Source organism: Ananas comosus, unplaced genomic scaffold (assembly GCF_001540865.1).
Source record: "Ananas comosus cultivar F153 unplaced genomic scaffold, ASM154086v1, whole genome shotgun sequence".
NCBI classification, from domain to species: Eukaryota; Viridiplantae; Streptophyta; class Magnoliopsida; order Poales; family Bromeliaceae; genus Ananas; species Ananas comosus.
Window position 1 is genome coordinate 40990 of NW_017893448.1, and position 25681 is coordinate 66670.

Genomic DNA, 25681 nt, shown 5'->3' on the forward strand with positions numbered 1-25681 from the left:
TAGGAACGGTCGGTATTTGCATCCCTATTCACCACTAGAATTTTTGGCCCTTCTATTGGTCTCTTGATAAGGAAAATTCCAACACGAGGGAAGAAGAAATAGTAAATTGCACTACTGGTCCAAATATGACAGAAGAAAGGATTTATTGCACTACTAGTCCTTCAATTTTTAAATTCTGACTTTCAATGATGTTTCATTTTCATCGGTGAACTTTCAACAACATTTTGTTTCTAGCATTTTCGTAAAATAAAACCCATTGTTTATACCTCAAAACGTCACATACACAGACATAAAATACAAAACACGATATGACTCAGATACGACGACTTGGCAGCTTAAAAAAAGATTAGGACATAGATACGATATAGACACCACTATTAATATATTTTTGGCGCTTCTATTGGTATCTTGATGAGGAAAATTCCAACACAAGGGAAGAAGAAATGGTAAATTGCACTACTAGTCCAAAAATGCCAGAAGAAGAAAGGATTCATTGCACTACTAGTCCTTCAATTTTTAGATTCTGACTTTCGACGATGTTTCATTTTCATCGGTGAACTTTCAACAACGTTTTGTTTTTAGCATTTTCGTAAAATAAAATCTATTGTTTATACCTCCAAACGTCACAGACACAGACATAAAATACAAAACACTACACGACTCAGATACGACGACTCGGTAGATTAAAAAAAAATTAGGACAAGGATACATTATAGACAAATATTAACTTTACACGGAACCCAGAAACAAAGTGGACCGAGCGTAAAGAGTTTAAAGTATAACTAATGCAGGGTTGGATCAAAATTTTCAACTAGTATCATTTAAACAAGCTGCGTGTTGCGTGAAATTTGCAAAATGTAAAATTATGCCGGTCGAGAGATTAATCTCTTGCATGATCATTAAATTTTCGCTATACAAACTTGTACCAATGTGAAAATTTTATAGCATAGCCATTAGACCTGAAACTTCACAGGTCTAAACTCTAAACCTTGGGTGGTTAAAGAACAGCACACAAGAAACAAGAAATAATGAGAATTGGATGTATTCATGGCAAAGTTTGGATCAGCACTAAATGGCAAGATGTTCAAAATTGTTCTGCATATGTAGAGCACCTACGGATCGGATACAGATCACGTAGAGGTTAGACCATGCCAAAGCTGAAATGTTCCAATCAGTATCAATCTGAAATTATGTCCCAAAAGAAATTCAAAACTGAATAAATAGATATGTTCAAGCTAGAACAGGTCTGAACACTCTTTAAGTCTGAACTCTGAGTGAAACTTTGATTGTTTCAGATAAAACGAAACTAGCTCACAGTATCAAATTTGATACTAAACTGGGATTTTGATCCCCGATAATGGGACTAAAGAACTAAATTTACACGTATAACAAACAATATACCAAAAAAAAAAAACAAAATTGCTTCCAAGAGAAATGGGAAAGAAATATAATGTCGCTATTAATGTAAAACGAGCATAGATTTCTTTCAGACTATTGAATCAAATGAAAGGAAAGAAATGAAAGGACAAATCAATTAATTAATTCCATTCTTTACAAGATTCTGTCATATACACTTACAGGTTACTAGAGAAGAATTAATCCATGATTTAACTACACAAAAACAGATCATACCGATAAGTTTGCAGGGATCACAAACAAATGAGACATCAGATGGCAGGTATAAGAATGAAGTACTCGATCTTATTTCAGAGAAGATGTTACACTCAAAAGCAAGTGCTCAGGATAATTTCGAGCACTCACCAATATTATTAAGCATGGGAAAATCAACATTTAGACACCAAATATAACTTCAAATTAAGCCCCACAATGTCATTCCAAAAAAGAAAACAGCTAAGTATTTTGGGTAAATATTTCCAAGTAAATATATTTTAGAGAGAGGAGCACCGATTAAGTAAAAAACCAACCTTTCTAAATATTGTACAAATTGAATAAACAGAGTATCAACAAATTAATCAAAATGAGAAGGTTGGTGTATAGGCTTTCATTGATTACCTCACAATTCAAGGTTTTCATTTTTGTGAGTTTAGATGATTATCTGCAAATGGACAGAAATTTGCACGACTATTTGATTTGTGGGGAACAATCACTGTTTAGAATTTATGATTTTTGATATGTTGGTATTTTAAACATACGTTCTAGAACGCATCCAATATCATGGATTATGAAAAATTAAAATGAGCGAGGAGCTAACCAGAAGATATAAAATGTTTATACTAATATGAGAGAAACTAAATTATGTCGACACCTGTGAATGTTTGGAAACAAAAAAACTTGTAGGGACCAATCTGCTAAATCAAAATAGTACAGGGACAAGCATAGTCAAGTCAATATGATAGGCACACCCTCCAATTAATCAAATTAAGCACGGCAAAGACTCAGGTCAAGTAAATTTTTAGTATTCTCCCATTTTAGTTACGAAACTTAAAACATGCATAAAATAAGAGTGAGTCATCTTACTAAATTTGCGACGTTCATAAGATAAATGGACCGTGTGATTCAAGTATCAGATGAGATTCACGTTTATGAGTACCTAACCACTTCTTTTACTATTGAAAAAGCGGATCCTCCTTTAGAAATTCGTGAAGCATATGTTAGCATAGCATTATTCAAAGAGTCCAGGATTAAGTGCGTGCTAGTTTTGCCGAAAGTGAAGTTACGATTGAAATAGATTTTTAGTTGAACTAGAGTATGTTCAAGTGAAGAGCGTTTCTTTCCTATTGTTTGCTTCCATTAGTATAGAGCTGAAGTTTCTGTAGTTTTATTGATTATTTGCCAGAAAATCGTAAAAGCAGAAATTCTTAATTATCTGTATTTGTCTCACCGGAAACTATCTAGTTCCCACATGTTAGTATTAAAGGGGCGAAAATTAGTTTCCCCAAATTAGTATTTTATTGATTTTTTTCTCACTCTCTTTTTTTCTAAATTCGGTCAACGTTGGGCTGAAGTCGATTATATTATTTTGAAAAATTTTGAAAATTAGTTTCCAAACTTCGTCGTGTCTACGGGAACAACGGGAAGAGCTTCCGCGACTCAAACTGCTGATCCAAAATACCTCCCTAGCTCAGACCAATGATTACACCATATGGTGTTGGAACGACGACGGGAAGTTTCAGGTACGCCGCGCCTACAATTTTCTTATATTTGATGGAGTAGATGCTTGCAGAATTTCTATCCTCTGGAGACTCAAGATCCCACTAAGAGTTAAAGTCTTCATGTGGCTCGCGGCGAGAAATAGTATGTTGACAGATGACGCCTTGTCTAAAAGGGGTTGGCATGGTCCGTCAATCTGCGCTCTTTGCTCGGCGAATGGAGAAAATCTGGAACACATACTGTTCGTCTGCAGCTATGCGAGGTCTGTGTGGACTGACCTCCTTCAAACAATTCCGACCACCCAACAATTGATGCTTACACTACCAGGGGCGTTATCTGATCGATGGGTTAAAGCAAGGTTATCGGTGAGAGGGCAGCATAAGACATTATTTGACCTATGCTTTACCGCAATGTGTTGGGAACTATGGAAGGAGCGAAATAGGCGCATATTTGACGACCAACCTACTCGATTAGAAGAGATCAGAGCTGGAAATCTACGTTAGGAGGATGAAGGTCACGGGGCTACAGCCTACAGGGGGGTTTTTGCTGAAGCCACCATGCACTTTATTTAATTTGTTATGAATGGTCTGGTTGTGGCTGTTACAGTTTCGACGAATTCTGTTGTTTCGTGCTGTACCTAGCCTTTTATGTATGTTGGGTCTATACATAGTTAGTTAATTCGGGTTCGGCAAAAATTCGATACGGATATAATTCGGATAAAATTCGTTTTTTAATTTTTAAATTTGTTAAAAAATACGGCTAAAAAACGGATTCGGTAATTATTCGGATAGGTGATTTATACGGATATTATACATTCACCAATTAAAAATTCGGGATCAAAAATTTGGCTATATATTAAACATATAATAATTAATATACTATATATATTACTATTATAATTTTTATGTATAGATTAAACATATTCATATATTAATAATAAACATATATTAATAATATATAAGATTTATATATTTAAAAATATAAATAAATAATTACAAATTTATAAATAAAATATTATATAAATATTTTTATATAAAAATAAAATAATATATAAAATAAATATATATATATTTATAAATAGAATTATATATATATAGAGAGATAGAGAGGGAGAGAAGGGGAGGTCCACTGTGGACCTCCCCCTCAGGGGGTCCACGAGATGGAAATGGCCTCGTGGACCGCGTACCACCATGCATCTCATGAGCCCCGATATTTTTACTGTTTAACTTTTGCTTTTCGGCGGAGGCGAGATGGGATCCGTAGCGGCCCTTGCTCCCGATGCCGGCGAGGGCTGCGGAGGACGACGACGACACGAGCGGCGACGAGAGCAGCGACGACGCTACCCTCGGCCGCGAGTCCGCGACCGCCATCGCCGATTTTTTGGGCGAATTATTCGCGAATCGCGAATAATTCGCGAATAATTATTTTTAACGAAGAAATCGTGTTTTTTTTCGAATTTTTCGAAAAAATATGGGACGGCTCGTTTAATTCGTATATTAAAGAGTACACGAATAATTCGCGTATTAAACGCGAATTAACTAACTAGACTCTACGGACGCTCAGACTCTGCTGCTGTTGTAACCCCCCTCCTTTACAAATAGGGTATATTCTTGTTTTCTCAAAAAAAAAAAAAAAAAAAAAAAAAAAAAAGAAGAGTTTGAGTTCCAATCGAATTCATTCTTCATTCCTCTCCACCTTCGTGATACAAACACCAGTTATTTTATTTATTTGCTATAAAAGTTTGGTACTTTGGGGAATTAGAAAAGAAAGATAATAGGGATAAATCCATTTCAACTTTTGGTCAAACAGCTACCTAAATTTTAAAAATTTTATATTTATCACTAAAACTTTTTTTTTTTTTTTGCAATTAACCACGTCGGTATATATATTCTGTCAATTTAAAGTGACTAATATTAGTCAGATTGTCCAAAAATAATAAAGAATACGTGACAGCGGTATATGTAAGTCTCTATTGTGGACAAAATTGATCACAACTATCTCTTTTAATTTTTAGTGCTCAAATGCTAAACAATATTTTTTAACTACAAAACCAAATTTGAGAACTAAAAGTTCTCAAAAGGTCCTCGCATTCTGCTAATGTATTATTTATTATTTCTTGATTATTTCTTGGTAATTTGTAAATTATTATATAAATATTACCTAACTAACTGGCTCATCTTGTAAATATTCTCCTATCGAAGGTTTTGACAATAAAAAAAATATCCAAAGTTCAAAACAATTTGGACTAAAATGATATGTAATCAAACTTCAGAGGCTAAAAATTTAATTCAGCGCTTGTTACTATGAAATTCCATATTCAAATATGTTCAGATACACAAACTTTAGCCATTTTACAAAACAGTCCCTTGAACTTTTAATTTTTGCAATCACATACCCTTTATAATTTTATCGAAAGTTCCAACGCACTCATACTCTTTTGAATACGTTATACATTACTTATCTTTAGAAGCCTAATTAACATATTTTATGCAATTTATATTACTGCAAATTCATAATAAACTTAAATTTTATACTGAAAAAACTGTAAAGTGACTTAAATCAACAAATTGAAAGATGGCATACTAAAATCAAAAGTTTGATAAGTTAGGTATTCGAATGAAAATGGGATATAGTTCAGATAAGTTTTGTAAAGTTTTATCTTTATTTTGTTTTCAGAAAAATAATTTAAAAGTTGAATATGATACTCCTTGTTTTAGACTTTTTTTTCACATTTCTTACATAAATTTCTTGATCAACCAAATGAATAAGATACACCGAAAAAATTATTTTTACACCCAAAAAGGTTTGTACGTTAAATGAAACACTCAAAACAACATGTCCAATACTAACCAGTATGGGAATTTTCAATTAAGCACCCTATAATTAGGTTTTGCCTTTAAATGTTCGAAAAACTTGAAATACCATATAATTTATTTCTCATAATTAGTGCTATTATTACAATAAAATACAAAACAGAAGTGAAATACTAAAAAGACCAACCACACCTTACATTAATAAAGATGCTACTCTTCCAACGACTTCATCTTCTATATCTTTGTCTTAATCTAGCCAAAGTTACTTTAGTTACAATACAAAGCTTGTCACATATAATATCAATCACAGAGAAAAGAGCATTCCTCCAAGCATTATTGAGCAACAAAACACCACAAAAAACTGCAAAACCCGATAGATATCCCAGTACAACACTAAAGTATATCCATAGCCACTCAAACTTATCTTTAGGCCCTTCATTATCCTTATAATTTATTTCATTTGCGGAACAATTTCTCGTACTCGGTGGCCCGCAGAGATACGGATTGCCAATGTAAATGGATGGATCCTCAAGGGTCTGCAACTGATTTCCTGTTGGAATTACTCCCGAGAGATTATTATACGACAAATTTAAGTGGCTCAGAAAAGTCAGTGCCGAAAGACTTTGAGGAATATCACCGAAAAGCTTATTCATTGCAAGGTCTAGAGATTCCAGTGATTGCATTTCACCGATTTTTTCTGGAATATGTCCAATCAAATTATTCCTAGATAAGTTTAAATATTGTAGTGTATGCAGATAAGTAATCTCATCCGGGATCTCCCCACTTAGATTGTTGTCTGAAAGATCTATGCTCTCAAATAGATAGAGTATCCTCCAAATTGTAAGTTCCTCTCCCTTAATATCCAAGGACAGACTAACTGAATAACTTTCACTGATATTATTAATTCTATCTGTTCTGCCTTGTTTTAAAGCTTTCCAGCTGAAATTACCGAAGGATCGTGGTAATGGTCCTGATAAGTTATTGCTAGAAAGATCCAAAACTTGGAGAGAGCCAAGTTGCGCAATTTGCTCCGGAATGCCGCCAGAAAACATATTTGAACGTAACTGAAGAATCATAAGAAGAGTTAAACTTTCCCCGATCCAAAATGATATTGTTCCAGAAAACTTATTATATCCGAGATCAAGGATAACCAACCCTGTGCAATTTTGCAACGAAGGAAATTCTCCAGAGAAACCATTACTATTAAATTTTAGCAGCGAAATATATTTCGACGAGCAAAGGGAGTCAGGGATACTCCCAACAAGATTGTTTGTTGACACATCTATAACAAAAAGCTGCTCTTGTGACTTCCCCATACATTTAGGAATTTCTCCTAACAAGTTGTTGTTTGATAGATCGAGAACTACCAAAAAAGTTGATTCACATAGAGCAGATGGTATACGACCACCAATGTCATTATTTGACAAGAATAAGTATTCTATCTGTGGCAATACAATGTTTGGAAGTACTCCAGTGAAAAAATTATTGGAGAGATCAATGATTAGAAGATTATGTGGCAGAGATGGTAGCGGACCTTCAAATTGGTTTGAGCTCAAATTCAAGTACCATAGCTTTGTAGAGCCCATCAATAATGGCAATCTCCCTTTGATTTGGTTTTCGGAAAGATGTACATAAGAAATAAAATGAGACATATTCCAAAACCATGTAGGAAGAGTATCTGCAATTTTGTTTTTTGACAAATCCAGCAATTCAAGTCGTGATTGACTTTTGAGCCATGCTGGAAAATTGGGACCCAGTTGGCAGGAGGCTAGTAAAATCTCTTTAATTTGGAAAGGAGGAATCCAATCATCGCGAACTCGCACAGTGAGAGTATTCAATGACAGGTCTAAAGATTGTATTTTTCTTAGGTAGGAAAGTTCGATATCAGATATGACACCCTCCAATGAATTATTATATAGATCTAGAGAAATTAAATTAGGAAGTTTCCAAACTCCCGCAGGAATTGAACCAGTGAGCAAGTTTGATCCGAGATATATGTCTGTTAGACTATCCATATGTTCAAGCCATCCTGATAAATTCTCCTTTAAGTTATTGTAACCAAGATACAAAGACTGTAAATTGTTGCGCACACATCGTGGTAGCATCTCTACCCATTCCATGATTTCCCCGCCAAAGCCGATACTTGACAAATCTAATGAAGTCAAGTTGCATAAATATCTTAATGCTCTTGGATTCATACCTTTAAAATAATTACCTCATAATAAGAGAACATTAAGAGTGCTCGAATGTAGAAACTCGTCAGAAATAATGCCGTGAAACTCATTGGAGCTCAAGTCAAGATAAGTGACACTTGTGAGATTCCGCAGCCATGTAGGTAAAGTGGAGTTTATGGAGTTATCTCGAAGATCAAGCACGTTGAGATTTGTAAGGTTGAAATGTGACAAAGATATAGAAATGCCAGGAAGCGAACATGAAGATAAATGTAGCACTTCCAATGAAGGAAGCATATTCACAACATGCAACCAACCTATAGAAGTATTTATATTCACAAACCTCAAATCGAGATATTTTAAGGAAGATAAACGAGTGAGCCACAAAATGTCATCTACTCTAAGAGTGATGCCGGAAGAAGTGGAGTCAAAACTTAAATCAAGGTAGCGAAGTTTTGAGAGATTTCCAATTTGAGGGGGTATTGTTCCACCGAAATATAAATTAGAGAGGTTGAGATATCTCAAGTTTTTGAATGAACCCAAGTATGGTGGGATGCTGTTTTCGCTGAAATTGTTCATGCTGAGATCTAAGTGCTCTAAATTGCTTAAAAGAAGTAAAGATGGATTGATCTCACCGCTCAAACATAACCATTCCTCGGATAACATATCATACGAGCCTCGGAGGTTGAGTTTCATAACATGGCCTGTGGTATTGCTGCAGACTACTCCCCTCCATTTACAGCAATCTTTTCCTTCCCACGAAGACAATAAATTTTGAGGATCAACCAAGCCGGCCTTAAACGTGAGGAGTGCGTTCCTCTCTATCTCCATGCAACCACTCGCCACAATGGTGTCGATGGCTAAAATCCACAGCAACAAAGAAAGAATAAGAGTAGCCATGAGACAGTTTGAGGACATGCACATTTAAACTAATATTAGAGTATTTATAGAGAAGGGTGGGGCACAAACTTTGGAATTTGGATATCCTTGAACCCCATTTGAGGCTTACTTAGAATGTAATTAATTTGGTCCAATCCCTTGAAAGTTTGCTTTATGGGTGTGTTTGGTTCGCCCCTTTTTCACCCTGGAATTGGAATCGGAATAGACGAATATGTTTGTCCATATTTGGTATGCGGGATTAAATTTCACTTTTTTAAGTTTATTTGTTAATTAAAATATAAGTTTAAGAGTAAACATTACATTTATAAATTTAAATTTTAATTTGAACTTAAATTAAAAATTAAGACTCAATCAAGCATTTCGAATCTAATTTATAAATTTGAATTAAGTTTAATTTAAAATTTAAAATTTTATTCAAATTTTATTTAGAATTTAAATTATATTTACGGATTCAATTAAAATTTAAATTATGATTTTAATTTTGAATTTGATTACTTTTATATTTTGAATTATCAATTCAATTTCCAAGTTTATTTTTTTTTTTAAAAATATATTTAAAATTTGATATTATTTTAAAATTTTGACCTAAATTTTTAATATTTAATTTTTAGTTTGAATTTAAGCTAATATATTATAAAGATAAAATTAGCATATTAATTTGATTATATTTCTGATATCTATCCGAACCAAACACCGACAATAGAAATAGTTCATTCCGATTTTGATTCAGGTGGCAACCAAACAAAATGAGGTAATGAATCATTCCAATTTCGTTTCCAACTTATTCTCATTTCGAGTCTGATACCGATTCCGACTTCGAATCAAACACAACTTATGTGGAAGTACATGATTAAGTATGGAGTCATAATTTTATTGTAGGCCCCGCATGGAAAAGCTATGATTAATTGTTGTTCACTGCTTGAACATTTTACAAAAATAATCAAAAATCAAAAATAATATTGGAAGCAGGATTTGCTCTGATATTAATTAATAGTCGGCCAATATTCGTGCTAATTAATATCAGTTATATGATTTAGAATTTTAAATATTAAAATAAAATAATATGAAAAAGAGACATTGAAGAGGAAGATATATCTAAACTATAAATATTTTTATTATTAAACCCATTTAATTAGTGCTTGGCCTCATTATCGTGCATATATGCAGCCACTACTCTCTAATTAACTCGGCTTCGGTAGGAGCATGTTTGTTTTTCATTTTGGATTGAAATGAACTTTGGATTTAATTAGAGCTCAGATGAAAATGACTTATCTTCTACTAGCTGTGGAAGTGAAGTTCTTCCAGTTTTATTATTTGTTTGGTAGAAAATGAATATCGTAAAAACTGAAGTTTTCCACTTTTTATATTCGTTTCACCGAAAAGTGTTGTTCACATGACTAGTAAACTTACATCCTATATATAGCTCTCGGCCGTGGATAGTTTTTTTAGGCTGTCTAGTTCCTCGAAAAAGCGTGGAAAAAAACTTTCGAGAAAAATTTTTTTCATAGAAAATCTCTATTTCAGTTAATTTTCTGTCGGTTTGGTTCTAAAAAAAATGAAAATATTCTTTCCAAATTTTATCGATAAACAATATTTTCTTTTCCTAAAAAAAAAATCTGAAAAACGAAAATATTAATTTGTCATAAATTTTGAAAAATAAATTTTCAAAAGAACTAATTTTCTTTGAAAATAAAGAGACAAAAAACTGAAAAAGAGACATTTATAAATTACGTTTTTCTAATTAAGAAACTGTTTTCTACGCTTTTCTGACCAACCAAACACACATTAGTGTATTTACAGTTTTACAACCTTTAATACTATAATGAATAAGATAAACAATAAAAACAAGATCTTCAACCACTCTAATCATACTAGAACTAATTCTTTCCCTAATACAATTTAGGGGATAAAAATCTAATCAAAATAGACTCTAATTTGAATGAATCTTGTCTCTACCTAAATTTCCAAATAATTCAAGTCAATTTGAATATTCCTCCAATGACTTCAAATGTCTAAAAAAATATATATTTACCTTGTTTCTCTTTCGCACCTTATCACATTATTTTTGTATGACCAAGAGTCCAACAGAAGAGTTAAAAATGTCTTTTTAAGAAAGAGTCAATGATAGAAATTTGTATGGCCAACAAATAATGTTCCTAGTTTTTCTTTCTCCTGTTAAAATCATGATAGGGATTCATATGACCAGGAAAAAAAAATCTTAGGGTAAATTACACTTTTGGTCCTCAAATTATAATGTTTGTGACATTTTGATTTTCAAAGTTTAATTTATGATAACTTCTGGTTAAAACTTTATAAATCATTACAATCAAACTACAGAATCTAAATTACTTGTCTAAGTATTAACGTATTGCCGTTGTGGACGTAACGTGACATCTTGCTTATTGTCCTGTCATCATTCATAACAATATCACATCATTTGCATATTTGCGACACATTAATATTTATTCAACTAAATTGGGATGTGGAGTTTGATTGCAACAACTTAGATAATTCGAGTGACACATTGTAACAAATTAAAGTTTGAGGATCAAATCGTATAGCGTGTCTCATGGTTTGAGACCAAAATTGTAATTTAGCTTTTTTGTTTTTAGGCACCTTCTAAAGATTATTTTTCTAGTCATATGAATCTCTATCATGATTTTGATAGAGAAACAAGAAACCTAAAAATATTGTTTGTTAGTCATACAAATTCCTATCATTGACCCTTCCTTCAAAGGATAGGTATTTAAGGGAGGACAACGGATCGGATACGGTCGGATATTTGATGAAACTGTATTTGCATTTCTTTTTTTGAATGTAAATTCGGATGGGTATATATTTCAAATGCTAAATTTTTCTTATTATATCCGCTAAAAATAAATTTGGATACCATCAAATATTTCATAGGATTCGAATATGGATTGGATTTGTATTTGGGTATTATTTTAATCAAAATCAACACATTATTATTGTTTGGTTTGGAAAAATTTAATTGTCCAAAAAAATTATTTAAAATAGAATTCACAATTTAAAACATAAAATTAGATTACACAATCAAAAATAGAAAATTTAAAATTTTAATTTTAATTCACTAATTTGTATTCGAAATTTAATTCTCAATTTAAATGTAATTTTGTCAGTTCAAATTTGAATTCAAAATAGTGCATTTAATTCACAATTTAAATAATCTCAAAATTAAAATTTAAAAAACTAAATTTTAATTATAGGTTAAAACCAAAACTTAAAACTATATCTAAATTTAAAAATCAAACTTATAATTATATTTTAAAAACAAACTGCACCCTGAGGCTGAGGAGCTAGCCCCCTACCATGTAAATTGTGAACTACATCACACTTTTGTTATTCGCCTACAAAAATATTTAATTATTAATAGTATTCTGGCCTAGTTCTAATAACATATATACATATTAACTATTGATTATTTGTATTTGTATTCGATTTTTTCATCTAAACAATTTTAAATTCTTTGAAACCATATCAGCATCCGTATTCGACTGGATCCGGATATTATTAAATAAGCATGTGGATAAGGCCGGATATTATCTGATCCATTTTCAACGCTAGAGATGCAAACGGAGTAGATCTAGAGACAAAAAGGGTCTCCCATCTCCCACTCTACTTCTTGTCAAATTGAGGCAGATTTGAAGCGTTTTAATTTTAATCCTATTTTGGGGCCCAATTACCATTCCATTCGGGACGAATCAAGACGGGAACAAAGGTTTGGTGGATTTTTAGTGGATTGGATCAAAGTAAGAAAGGAATCTCTCGCCTCTTGCTCCATTTACTTGATGTATTCGGAACGAATTATATTTTTTTTATATTTTTTATTTTCACTTACCATCTCATTCCGGATGGATCGAGGCCGGAGCTCCACCAACCCGAACTTAAAACTATATCTAAATTAGATTACACACTCAAAAATAGAAATTTTAAAATTTGAATTTTAATTCATTAATTTGTATTGAAATTTAATTCTCAATTTAAATGTAATTTTGTTAGTTCAAATTTGAATTCAAATGGTGCATTTAATTCACAATTTAAATAATGTCAAAATTAAAATTTAAAAAATTAAATTTTAATTATAGGTTAAAATCAAACTTTAAAACTATATCTAAATTTAAAAATCAAACTTATAATTATATTTAAAAACAAACTACACCCTGACCTGAGGAGCTAGCCCCATACCATGTAAATTGTGAACTACATCACACTCTTTGTTATTCACCTACAAAATTTAATTATTAATACTATTCTAGCCTAGTTCTAATAACAAATATACATATTAATTGTTCATTATTCATATTTGTATTCAATTTTTCGGATATCCGAACAATTTTAAATTCTTTGAAACTATATCAGCATCCGTATTCAACTTGAATCCGAATATTATTAATATATGTAATAAAGCCGGATATTATTTCATCCATTTTCGACGCTAGAGATGCAAACAGAGCAGATCTAGAGGCAGAAAGGTCCCCAGCTCGCTCTGCTTCTTGAGTCGAGGTTCGATTTGAAGCGGTTTAACTTTAATCCTATTTTGACGCCCACATTACCGTTCCATTCGGGGCGAATCAGGGGAGATGTCTTTGGTAGATTTTACTTTTCACTCGTAATTGGTCTTCTTGAATACGCAAATTCCAACACGAGCAAGAGAAAGAGTATACTCCACTACTAGTCCCAAAAAAGACAAAGAAGAAAGGATGTATTGCACTACTAGTCTTCAATTTTTAAATTCGACTTTCAGAACCTAGAACTTTCAACGAATGTTTCATTTTCAATTCTGATCTTCAGCAATGTTTTATTTATATCTCTTTCTTAGAATAAAACTTCTTGGTTATAGCAATAGGCAATAGGCAATAGACATCAAGACACAGACACGGAACACCAAAGTATGGAACACGGCAGACCTTGGACACGATGACTAGACACAGCTCTAAAAAAATTAAAACACAGACACAAAATAGACACCACCATATTAATAATAATAATATATTATTTATTATGTTAGAAAATATTTAACTTTGTTAAAATATTTTAATTTCTGAAATAAAGTAAGAAAAATTTTCATTTATATTTTTGAAGAAAAAAATGTCTCCTTTATACATAATTTATTAGTATTATTCAAAAAAAATTTGTATGTATTTATAAAAAGCCAAAATATCCGTATACCTTCAATAACATTTGGTTAGGTCTCCTACTAGAATAAATTTTTTGTTTCTACCGCTTCATCTATGGTTATGTTTGTTTCGTCAAAAGTAGAGAAATATCTATTTTCACTGCTTCATTTACTGCTACTTACTTCCGGCGAAACTCAAACTCTCCAAATTAAAATAGACATAATTACTTCGTCCCACTCAAGCCTAAAGTCAATTACGAAAAAAAAAAATGTAAGAAAAGGAATAAAAAAATATTAATTTAATTCTCGCCACCTCTAACATCATGACATTAACTTCCTGCCATATGAATAATAAAATGAGAAGAACTCAGTTTCACGGACTATACAAACAAAAAGCAGAAAAAAAAAAAATTACCTGAACTATAATTCACCCGTAAGTCTACCTCAATCTGAGCTTCATCCTTGGTGAAACAAATAAGCCCTATATGCCTGGACGACACAACTCTGTGACATCACAATAGTCCCATATCGAATGAAAATAAGATTGTGATTTGGACATATAAGACATCATGAAGATTAGTAATAATAATTAGAGTAGGGCTACTATATACTCTTATGAGTAAAGAACCCTTTGTACTCATAAGTTGTTTTCGATGCTGAGGTTTTCGAATCGACGATCACACGATTAAACATGATCTAGAGTATTTGAAACTTCTAGAAAATAAATTTCGTAATTTTTTAAAATCATTGTAAAGTCCATCAAGCGGGTATAAAATGAACGGTTGAAATCGAACGACATCCTAAAAATGAATGATCGGATCCTTCAATTTAAGATCGGAGTTATTGATCTTTATTTAGGTAGTGAATATAATTTTCTATCAAAAAATTCAAACTGTTCTGATTTTTTTTCACCGTTAAACTAGCAAATATCTCATGCCGGTCGTTAAAAATTGTCAATTTTGTGAGCTTTTGATCGTACGGTAAATGATATCGAAAAATTATAAAATTTAATTTCTAAAAATTTTAAATGTTCTAGATAATGTTTAACGGTATGAATCGTCGATTCAGAAGCTCTATCATTGAAAACAACTTATGAGTACGAAAGCGATCGTACTCATAAGAATATAGTAGCCGGACTCATAATAATTAAATTTAAGCACTTTAAGCAGATGGTTTGAACCCAACAAGTTATTATTACTGGGAAATCAAGTCGTAACAAACTCAATGTTGTGTACTTCATCGATTTTATACTTCCAATTTTCACTCCTAGATGTGATGAATAGTCGGCAAACATATATATATATAGTACATGATTGTGTAGATACACTGGGTGTAGGCAATAATTTGTCTTTTACTAGTAAATATATATACAGAGTAAAGCCTAACAACTTTATCAAACTTAAAAGTTGAAGGGCCATAACAAAATTTGAATCCAAGTTCCCTGCAAAATAAGTATAACAATTAACAAAGTAGAATCAAGGTAATTTTGTCACTGACGCTAATTATATGCATAAGCAAATATAATTCAAGAGTTCTAAGAACTAAATAGGCCTCGAGATCGATTGAACATACACCCTAATTAATCATGTGACAACCCCAGGGATAAAATGATCTTTTCGTAAGCAAATGTTGGATAGTTAAAGAAACATCATAAAAGAAAAAGAATACTGAGAATTGGATGTATTCATGGCAAAGTTTGGATCAGCACTAAATGGCAAGATGTTCAAAATTGTTCTGTATATGTAGAACACCTACGGATCAGATACGGATCACATAGAGGTTAGACCATGCCAAAACTGAAATGTTTCAATAAGGAATCAATCTGAAACTAGGTCCCAAAAGAAATTCAAAACTGATCAGATATGTTCTAGTTAGAACAGGCCTGAAGACTGCTTTAAGTCTGAACTCTGCGTCGAAACTTAGGTTCAGAGGATTGATTCAAACTAAACAAAGCTAGTTCATAGTATCAAATTAGATTCATCAATGGACTTCTCTACCCACATTCGATGGAAAGACAACATCATCGAAAAACTGGAACTCTAGAAACCTAACAAAAACTGGGATCTTGATCCCCGATAATAGGACTAAAGAACTAAATATGCAGGTATAACAAACAATATACAAAAAAATTCTACTAACAGAAATAGGAAAGAAATATAATGTCGCTACTTATGTAAACGAAGATAGATTTCTTTCAGACTACTAAATCAAATGAAAGAAAAGAAATGCAAGGAAAGATCAATTTCATTCTTCGAAAGATTCTGTCATATACACGAATAGGTTACTACAGAAGAATCTACTATCACAAAAACAGATCATACCGATAAGTTTGTGGGGATCACAAGCGAGACATCAGATGGCGGGTGTAAGAATGAAGTAATCTTATTTCAGAGAAGATGTTACACTCAAAAGCAAGTGCCCAGGATAATTTAGAGCACTCACCAATATTAGGCATAGGAAAAAAAAAAAACATTCAAACACCTAACATAACTTCAAAACACCACAATGTCATCGCAATCATATCGTGAATGTTCTCTCTCTACATAGTTAATAAAGAAAATATAGCATTAGGATTTGACCTGATTTTACAGCTTCATTGGAAATAATCTGATCACTCGTAAAGCAGCAAAACTAATCACGCTCAAAAGTATCATGATTCGGAGAGAAGCTCAGTCTGATCTTTCTGCTTTTGCTGCTGTTGTTCCCTTTTCTTCAACTCATTCTCGTATTTGGCTAGCCTCTCCTTCATCTTTTCCTGGATAACAACTCTGCCTCAGAACAACAAAGGAAATATGCAAAGCGAGAAAGGAACTTAAAAGAGAGGATTTGGATTTGCCTTGTAACTCTTCTCGACCCGGTGCATGACATAGAAGCCGAGGACTCCGCCGAGGATAGTCCCTGTTATGATTCGAATGTACGCCCACTTGTACGACACCATCTCTTTCGGTCCTCCCTTTTCCTTTGATAGTAGCTACTATGTCCTCCCTTTTCCTTCGATATTAGCTACTATCTGTGCGCACGCAACACATATTTGGGAAAAAGAAAACAGCAAATTATTTTGGGTAAAAAATATATTTTGCAACTTATAATGCAATGCCCAAGAAGGTTGGTGTTGGCTTTCACTTATTACCTGATGATTCAAGGCTTGCTTTTTAGGATCTTGAGGTAAGAGACAATGATGGATTAACTTGTATTCAAAACACTGCAACATTTAGAGTCCAACGATTTCATTAAAAGCAATCAAGTATCAAGGCACCATTATCCTCATATCAAATAAGCAAACAAACATAAAACAAATGAAACAATGACAATTTCAGATAGATAAAATATTCACTTTACTGAAAAAACAGTAGTGTTTAAACGGGAAGTTTTTCAGGGTTAATAATAATTAAATTCTGTCCATTTTTCCAGTTAAGTAGAGTAATTGATTAATCCTAATTCATAAATCAGATATCAATGGATTTAAAAAGATTGTCGTTCTTGTATAAACTTTTTTAGTACTGAAAATGTCTTTATTATACACTTTTTATTTAAAACATCTTTATAAAAACATTAAATAATATAAAAATACCTGGACATACGTTAATTGGGCTTATTGTACAGAAAGGTCAAAACCTCACTTTGTTCCTTCCGTAGCGAGAGAAAGAACTCGGTTTGCACTCTGACGGAAGACGCAGCTCGACTTGTTCCTTCCGTCCGCCGAGCTAGTAGGCTGACGTTTAGCACGACAGAAGGAAGGGTAGGCTGCGGGTGGCAGCGGTAGCGTTCCAGTCTGATGGGACGGGTTGAGGTAGTAGAAGATTTGTAAAGATTATCTTATACCTTCCCTTTTTCTATCCCTCAAAGTACGGAAAATAATTACCAACTAAGTATTTAATCCCAAATCCTAAAGCCCAAAGAGAGTACATTAGAAACCCAAACTTGAGATAAATCGAAAACACAACTACTACACTCATGTGTTAAAACGAATAGACATCAACGAGGACGACAAAAATCCCAAAACCCAAACACAAAAAGAACACATTACATTACAAACCGAGTAGTACATTTAACCTAAGATAAATCGAAAACACGTTATATTAACGCATTAAAACAAATTTGTATCAACCTCTACTTGTTTAAAATCAGATTAAGGACGACAAAACTCGAGATTAATATTAATTATCCAAAATCCGGAGTAAACCGTAGTAACGGGGGAGAAAAAAAGCTAGAATAAAACAACTTTGTGATTAAGATATATTTTTTAAGCAGTACTAACCAATCGAACATTATTATGTGAAGCCGGCTCATTACCTACTGTTTTTAGTACCTTTTTTTTCTTCAACGAAAAAAAAAGAAAAAAAAAGAAACGGCTCGTTTATAGCACTTACATTCTTAACGTTCGTTAGGTGATAGGGAAAGACATGATAAAGTACATTTTTAAGAAAAAAAAATTTTTTATCTTTTTTTGCCGTTGCTATGGTTTGTTTACAAAAAGTAACAAAAAGAACTATTAAGATTAAAAGATTCGATCTCGGATCAAACCCTTACATTCCGGATCAAGTAACGTGGTTTTATCAACATCTTCGCGAAATATCGAAGAGAGAAGGCTACGCCACCCTTGTCAGCGACTTCTTCGTAAACCGCTACCACCAAGGACGGCGGTAAAATTTCATATCCTCTTCCCTTCAAGGCTTCGTCAAAGTTTATAAAACAAACGCGGAGACTTCACACTTTCACCTACACGAACCGGTGGTGTAAAAGTAAATATATATACGTAACTAAACTCGGTGTGTAAACAAGTATATAGAATAATTCGCCGTAAAATAGAATTTATTTCACTTTTACACACGTATTGACGTACTAAAAGGGATCGTGAATCCGAAGTCCTCAGGAAACGCGGAAATTTTGATACAAAAACTTGACTTATTCTACCCCGAAGGAAATGAAAATAAGCATAAAATAAAAGAAATGATAAGAGCAAATTAAAATACGGCTTAAAGCCGTTTCCTAAATGGTTGACCCTATTAAACTGAAAAACTTAACGTTTATCGTATTTCTACTTAATTTCTTTACTATCCTACTCTCACTGTTCCTTCCTTTTATAAACCATTTAAATGACTTTTCGTACAGTCCATTTACATCACGTCTTCTCGTAAGTTGGTTACACGAAACAAAAGCAAGGTAAACNTGAAAAAAAAATAAAATACTAACTCATATTTCACACCTTTAATTTTTCCGTGTCATTCGCTTTCTTTCAAATAAATATCAGAAATTGAAAAAAATTTAGTTCCACCACCATACAAATAAATACCAGAAGAAAATTAATTTTTATTTGAATTTCAGTTTCATTCAAAAGTTTACTTCAATCTCAATTTCATTTTCGGTGAAACAAATAGACCACAGGTGTAAGAAGGTAAAATGTACAGAACATATCTCAATTATAGACCATTTTAAATTGACTATCAAATCTTTTAAAATTTTAATTTTATTGTCCAATCTGTTAATTTGTTTGATTGACTCTGTCAGCAATACTTTAATTTCAAATTTTGAATACGCCGTTATCTTTACCAGTTCAATTAGTATACTTCATACAATTCTCGCTACTATAATTTTATTAAAGTGAACAGTTAACTTAAATTTTGAGATTAAAGGTCGCCAACTGACTTATATCAAACAAATTGAAAGATTAAATAGTAAATTCAAAATTTTGAATTTCAAGATAATACATTAGGTCAGGTAAGTTATACACTTGTTTAGCGTGCAAGAATCACTCTCCACTCACTAATAAAGGTTACTATTTTCGTAGTAGTATTATTAACTTTTTTTCTTTTAATACTAAAAAGAATTTTGTGAACCCTAACACCCCGTTTGGATTGAATATAAGATGGGTTTGGATTGAATATAAGATGGGGTATAAAGGCCTTATACCCCATCTTGTACCCAAACGCAATTTGGTTAAGGTGAGAACTATACGGATTATTCTAGAAATAACCCGTTAAGGATGGAAACTATAGTTCTCATCCCGAGTGGGAACAAGCTTAGGAACAAGCTTGTTCCCACCCACTTGGGTAGAGAGAGAGAGAGAGAGAGAGAGAGAGAGAGAGCCACGTGTCAGTTTCGGAGTTTTAGGAATCGGGTCGGGTTCAGATTTAAACTGAACAGGCCCCAAGAGCACTGAGCACCCTGTTTTGCACGTAGTTTAACAAATTACGTCGTGGGCCTCGTGGCTTGGGGCTATGGCTCAGTTTAGATTTAGATGCATGAAAATCGTTTTTTAGACTCTCCTTTTGTAATTTATGACCCTGTATAACTGTATAAATATCAATATTATCAATGTGAATATATATTGGCTTATTTATTATATATTAATATTAATTATATAAAAATTGACATTTATAATAATTGATATGTCAGATATGACATAAATATGGATATAGGTTGTTTTACCCACTTTAGTCAACTTGTTTAATGTAACTAGTTATGGTGCGCACATAAGTAAAAAGTGATTAGACCCGCCGGGTGCCTACTGCACCACCTGGCTTAGGTGGTTTATGAAGGTGATTCAGAGCGCACAGGAGAGAGTGCACGGTTTTCGTTGCTGGCGCCTGGGGTAACCGAACGGGCTAAGGCAGGGTTTAGGAGAGAGTGGGTGCGAGTTGTGGGTTAGGGGGGTGGAGGTAATTACCGCCGGAGAGGGAAGAGGAAGAGAGGCAGGGCGAGGAAAGGAGGAGAGGCGAGGAAGCAGGGGCGGTACCGAGCGAGGAAGAGGAGGAGCAGCGGGTTTGTGTTACCTCTGCTAGGGGTCCTTGGGAGAGAGAGCTGGGAGCTCTAGCACCCGCGCGCGGCGCGGGAGGAGAGGTCGAAGCGCTCGAACTTCTTCGGGATGTTTGGGAAGGGGGAGTATCGCACCTTAGCGGTACACCTCTGCTAGAAGCGGCGCAAGAAGGCGAGGCAGGGGCTGCAGCGGGAGGCGGCGCTCACGGAGTCCTGCTCGCTGCTGCCGCGGCAGCGGGAGCTAACCCAGAGGCCGCTGCTAGCGGCCGAGGGGAAGCTAAGGGGGCACGAGTAAGAGGACCAGTCCAGGGCAAAGACTAGGAAGAAAATTTAAGAGTAGAGTCAAAACTAAACTACGTTGCCGATCTAGGAAGATCATGACACACTACTCACAATGCTTACAAAGGCATCATATAAAGAGAATCAAGATACTCCAGGTGCCAAGTAATACGTACACTTGTCTCACAATTCCGATAAAGAATTGACAAAAGCCAATCTAGCTACAAAACCCACTGGTACTTAGTCTCAGTAACTCATAACGGACAGTAAAGGTAAGATAAGCAGGAAGGACATAACGCGAAAAAGTGACTTTAAAACGACGAATACAGTTAAAGCAAGAAGACGGTAAGATGCATCAGATACGTGTCAGCGTATTGCGAACAACACGACTAGCACCGTTGACAACAACAATAAACGTCGGACCAGATTGTCCTCCCTCACTACTATGTATACACTCCGTATACGAACATGCTCGATCTTTATTTCCTACCGCGCAGCACCATAAGTTGTCGGCGCCAACACGGCTATCAGGACACTGTTGGGGTGTCCATAACCGTTATACTGAAACTTTTTACATTGTGGAAACGAAAACGTGAATTAAAAATTTTTCTTATCTGTTTCGTGATCACAAGAACACAAAGAAGATGCGGAAATTGAAGATACGAGAGATTATGGAACACACGTACCGTTTTGCAAGGTACAGTCTGAATTTTACAAAGCTTTAAGACTAAAACAAACGGTGCCACTTCCAAGGACATTCGTGCTAGTAGTTGTACTCGTGAAACCTCGGATAAGAAATAAATAAGTAAAATATGAAACGTACATTCTAGTCGTAAGTTCAATAACTGTGAAACTTTCATTCGAGTGAAACCTTGGACAAGAAATAAATAAGTAAAATATGAAACGTACATTCTAGTCGTAAGTTCAATAATTGTGGAACTTTCATTGAGTGACCATTTTTACAACATTCGAAACCAGAGTAGATAACCAACCTTCGTGCTTTGTATATAAGCTAACAAATCCGACTTATCTGACAGAAATGCCCATGTCAGTCAGTGGATTTCCGTTCCCCAATTTTAAACACTAGCCTTAAAGAGACCAATATACGTCAAGATAAGTCGAAGAAAGTGCTTTCTAGAAAGTGTTCAACAACTAGTACATCGTTTCGCAATAGGTTTTAGTTTATATATACGACAACCGACCAGGGAACCTCGTTTATAAGAACAAGCGATGGAACCAGTCCACTCAAAATTAGAAAATACAAAAGTCACCACTTATACCACACACTTTATATACAACGAAACAGAACAATATACGAAAAGTTCGAACAAAGACGTCAACAGAATTAACAAGAATAGAATAGATGAAATACTTCTTTCTCGTAAGAATAGTGCAAATCATGTGATTTAATTTTTCACTGATTAATTGACGACTAGTCTTTTATTTAACGATCCTTCATTATTATACCCCTCTACATACTAACTACCTATATTTGATCTGGTGATTCGTTCTGGTAGTAGTCGTGGTACTCTTTAATTGTGCATTTACCTACCCCGCTCGAACTCTAACTCTAACTGAAGTACTCGAAATCCGGAAGACGACTTCGAACCCCGTAAATTTCATTTTCCTACGTGCCAACAGTATTGGTGCGATCAACACAAAGACGTTATAGGACGATTATAATATAAGGGAATTAGAATAGAAGGAAGAAAGAACGATGTTCCTGAGTAAAAATACGATAATAAAAGAACATCTACAAAGTGGATTAAAGAGACAAACGTCCTTAGAGTATCGACAGGAGAAAGACCTCGTCACAGGAATACATTGGGGAAGTTAAACCATTAACGTCTACTTCTGAAGGTATTTCCGAAGTTATTATATATACTATCTCGAGAACGATCTCGAGACGCTTTATATAAATTTTTCATTTGGTATAAAACGGAGAAAAAGAAACTAGAACCTTACTACCAATCTCTTCGGGCCGTCAATTATATATCAATTTAAGGTAAAGACACTTAGAAGTCTGTACGTGAAGACAAACTTCCAGAACTTCCACTTATGTTATATGGCTACCGTCGCTCACGGTTTAGACAGTCTCTAAAACTGCTTCCCAATTGTGCACCACTTATATTTTAGTGATGACAAAACAAGAAAGTAAAATTAAACAGGTCAATAAAGGTGATTACTTTTGAACGCATAGACGTCAAAGTAAACCAAAATCCAGCCACCTACTCATAATGAGTTTGAGTTCGTCAAGTTCAAGGTAGCTCGTACAATCTTGTGGAAATAACACGTATGTCCAATAAAACTTTTGAGGTTTGTGACGAAGTGATGGAATGTAAACCTCTTCATAATTTTATAACTATCTCTGATAATGTTCAAATTTTGTAATGATGAGCGTAAACCTCTTCAAGGAATTAAAACCGTACTAACGATATAAAAGACAAGAATGTGATAAGTCCGACGATGACTAGGTTAACGTGGTAGTTCCCCTTAAGGAGCACTTCTTTAGTTCCATAAAAGAAAACCATATCTCTGATAAAAAGGACGAGTGAATAATTGAGTACATGTGTATTTGACCTAAGATACGATTCCGGAAATCGAACAAATACAGTGTGTGTAGGCAAGTATTAACGAATGAATATATGTTGAAAATGACAGGGAAAGACGAATAAAACAGTATAGTAAGGAAATGATACTTAAATACAGACGATGTTTAATAAATGTCACAAGTATATAGATTGAATCGCACTTTAATTGTTTGATTAGAAGAGGGGAAGATAAGATCCTCTTAGGTTTGACAGAGGAATATCAATGAGGTGTTCCACCCGTAGAACCCACCCATCGTCCACTACTTCGAGGTAAACCGCGAGGAACCTGACTGGGACACCATTACCTTAAAGACCTCATAGACGTGTTTCTTTCTCGGTGTTCGTGGGTTTTGTCGATGACCCTACTCGATTTACCACGATCTTTTAGTAGCTCAAGACAGTGACAAGTATATGCTTCAATTCTAAAGGTACTTTGATAACGTTCAGAACGGTAACGTAGCTGAAAACAACACACTATTGTGTGACAAAAGAGCGGTTCTCCTAAATGGAGGTCTCCATTTCATGAAATACCGGGAAAAGTAAAACTAATGGGACGAGGATTAACGCCTTAAACTTCGTTTGTTATACTTCAACTTATGCTTTGAGTAAGAAGGAGAAAACGGGGGAAGACCCTACAGAGTCCAAGAACTGTTCCCACAGGTTTCTTCTCCAGCCTTTTATCTTAAAGAACACAACAAGTTCACGGAGACCGATACGATTTCATTTTCTAGCAGTCCAATCTTTATAGGTAAAAAAGACAGGTATGAAAGAGTTAAAGGAAAAGAAAATAGAAACAGTCGGGAGTAAACAATCGGTTAGACAATGAGAGACTAAAGGACCCCGAAATCTTTTATACGATACTTCAACATAATAAACTTTACTATAAGGTGTTGGTAGTAATTAATGAGCCTAAGTTATGTTTTAACAGTAGTCGTTCTAAAAGTAGAATAACTAGAGCTCGATGACTACAATCGATATTAAAGTAGAGTTCATAATTAAACGGAGTACAAACGATGAGGGATGAAAACCACCGATGTTGTACAAGGTTTCGTCGAATTTCATACACGTCAATTTGAAAAGTCGTACATATTCAACCTAGATAAGCATAAGGCAATTCACACAAAAGCCTACAACTACCAAGCATATACTGTGATGTTTTCCAAAGTTAGCATGGAACGCGTCTGTAAGTTAAACTAAGTTCAACCTAGATAAGCATAAACCGTCTATAGTCGAAGAGAAACTGAAACAAGTTTAAGACCTTTTAGAACAGTTGAAGTCTTTTACTTCGAGGAGTCACGAAAAATTGTAAAAGTTTAATTCTATGAGTGTAGATGGCTACCCGTTAACTAAGTCCCCAAGACCAGCAAGTGAGAAAAAATATAATCCAAACCCGCTCGATGATGAAGCCAAGAACGAGTACGAATTCGGACCATACCTTTACATAAAAGAGTATACGTGAATACAATAACGATACCAGATACCTACTAGAACTTTTTTATGGAATACGAGAAGAATACGCTTCGTAGGTTAAAACACGGTAAAAAAGCTGAAACGGGGTCTTCAAAGATGGGAAACGTAACACGAACATCTTCAACCGTAGGGTCTTCCCACCCTCCCACGTTAAAGTCACTGATCATCACGTTTTCATACCTAACTTTATTTTGAACATCACGTTAAATGATCAAACTTTCAGCCTATTGAATAAGCAATATTTTTAAGAAAATCATACTAACGTTCTTTTCAAAAATTAAAAAACGAGGAATTTTTAATAACTAAAAAAAAAAAAATAGATGCTCTATTAATAAAATAAACTCTTTTTGTTGAATTTTCCGATTTATACCATAAAGTAAAATGCTATAAACTAATGTAGGTAAACAGTTTACAATTTCAAAGAAATTATTGAGACCCTCTATATGGATAGTT

At 34.0% G+C, this 25681-nt stretch overlaps 2 protein-coding genes across 3 annotated transcripts in view; both read right to left on the minus strand.

Annotated features, from left to right (window-relative positions):
• Positions 1–6151: 6151 nt before the first annotated feature.
• LOC109706081 (receptor-like protein 12) lies at positions 6152–8044 on the minus strand. Its single transcript, XM_020226887.1, has one exon. The coding sequence runs from the start codon at positions 8042–8044 to the stop codon at positions 6152–6154; it is 1893 nt and encodes a 630-aa protein (XP_020082476.1).
• Positions 8045–16489: 8445 nt separating this feature from the next.
• The window catches only part of LOC109706078, a 15654-nt gene continuing 6462 nt past the window's right edge, over positions 16490–25681 (minus strand). Inside the window, exons 2-4 of one of the 2 annotated variants that reach the window (XM_020226882.1) lie at positions 17263–17334; positions 16969–17142; positions 16490–16887 (exon numbers count right to left, since the gene is read on the minus strand). In XM_020226882.1, coding sequence (XP_020082471.1) covers positions 16783–16887; positions 16969–17070 — 207 coding nt within the window. In that variant the 5' untranslated portion in view covers positions 17071–17142; positions 17263–17334 and the 3' untranslated portion in view covers positions 16490–16782. The remainder of the gene's footprint in view (positions 16888–16968; positions 17143–17262; positions 17335–25681) is intronic. The other variant, XM_020226883.1, reaches the window with a different exon arrangement.

What these genes read in the sequence shown, in the direction of transcription:
- LOC109706081 (XM_020226887.1), bottom strand. Translation starts at nt 8,044, where the DNA reads ATGGAATGGGTAGAGATGCTACCACGATGTGTGCGCAACAATTTACAG.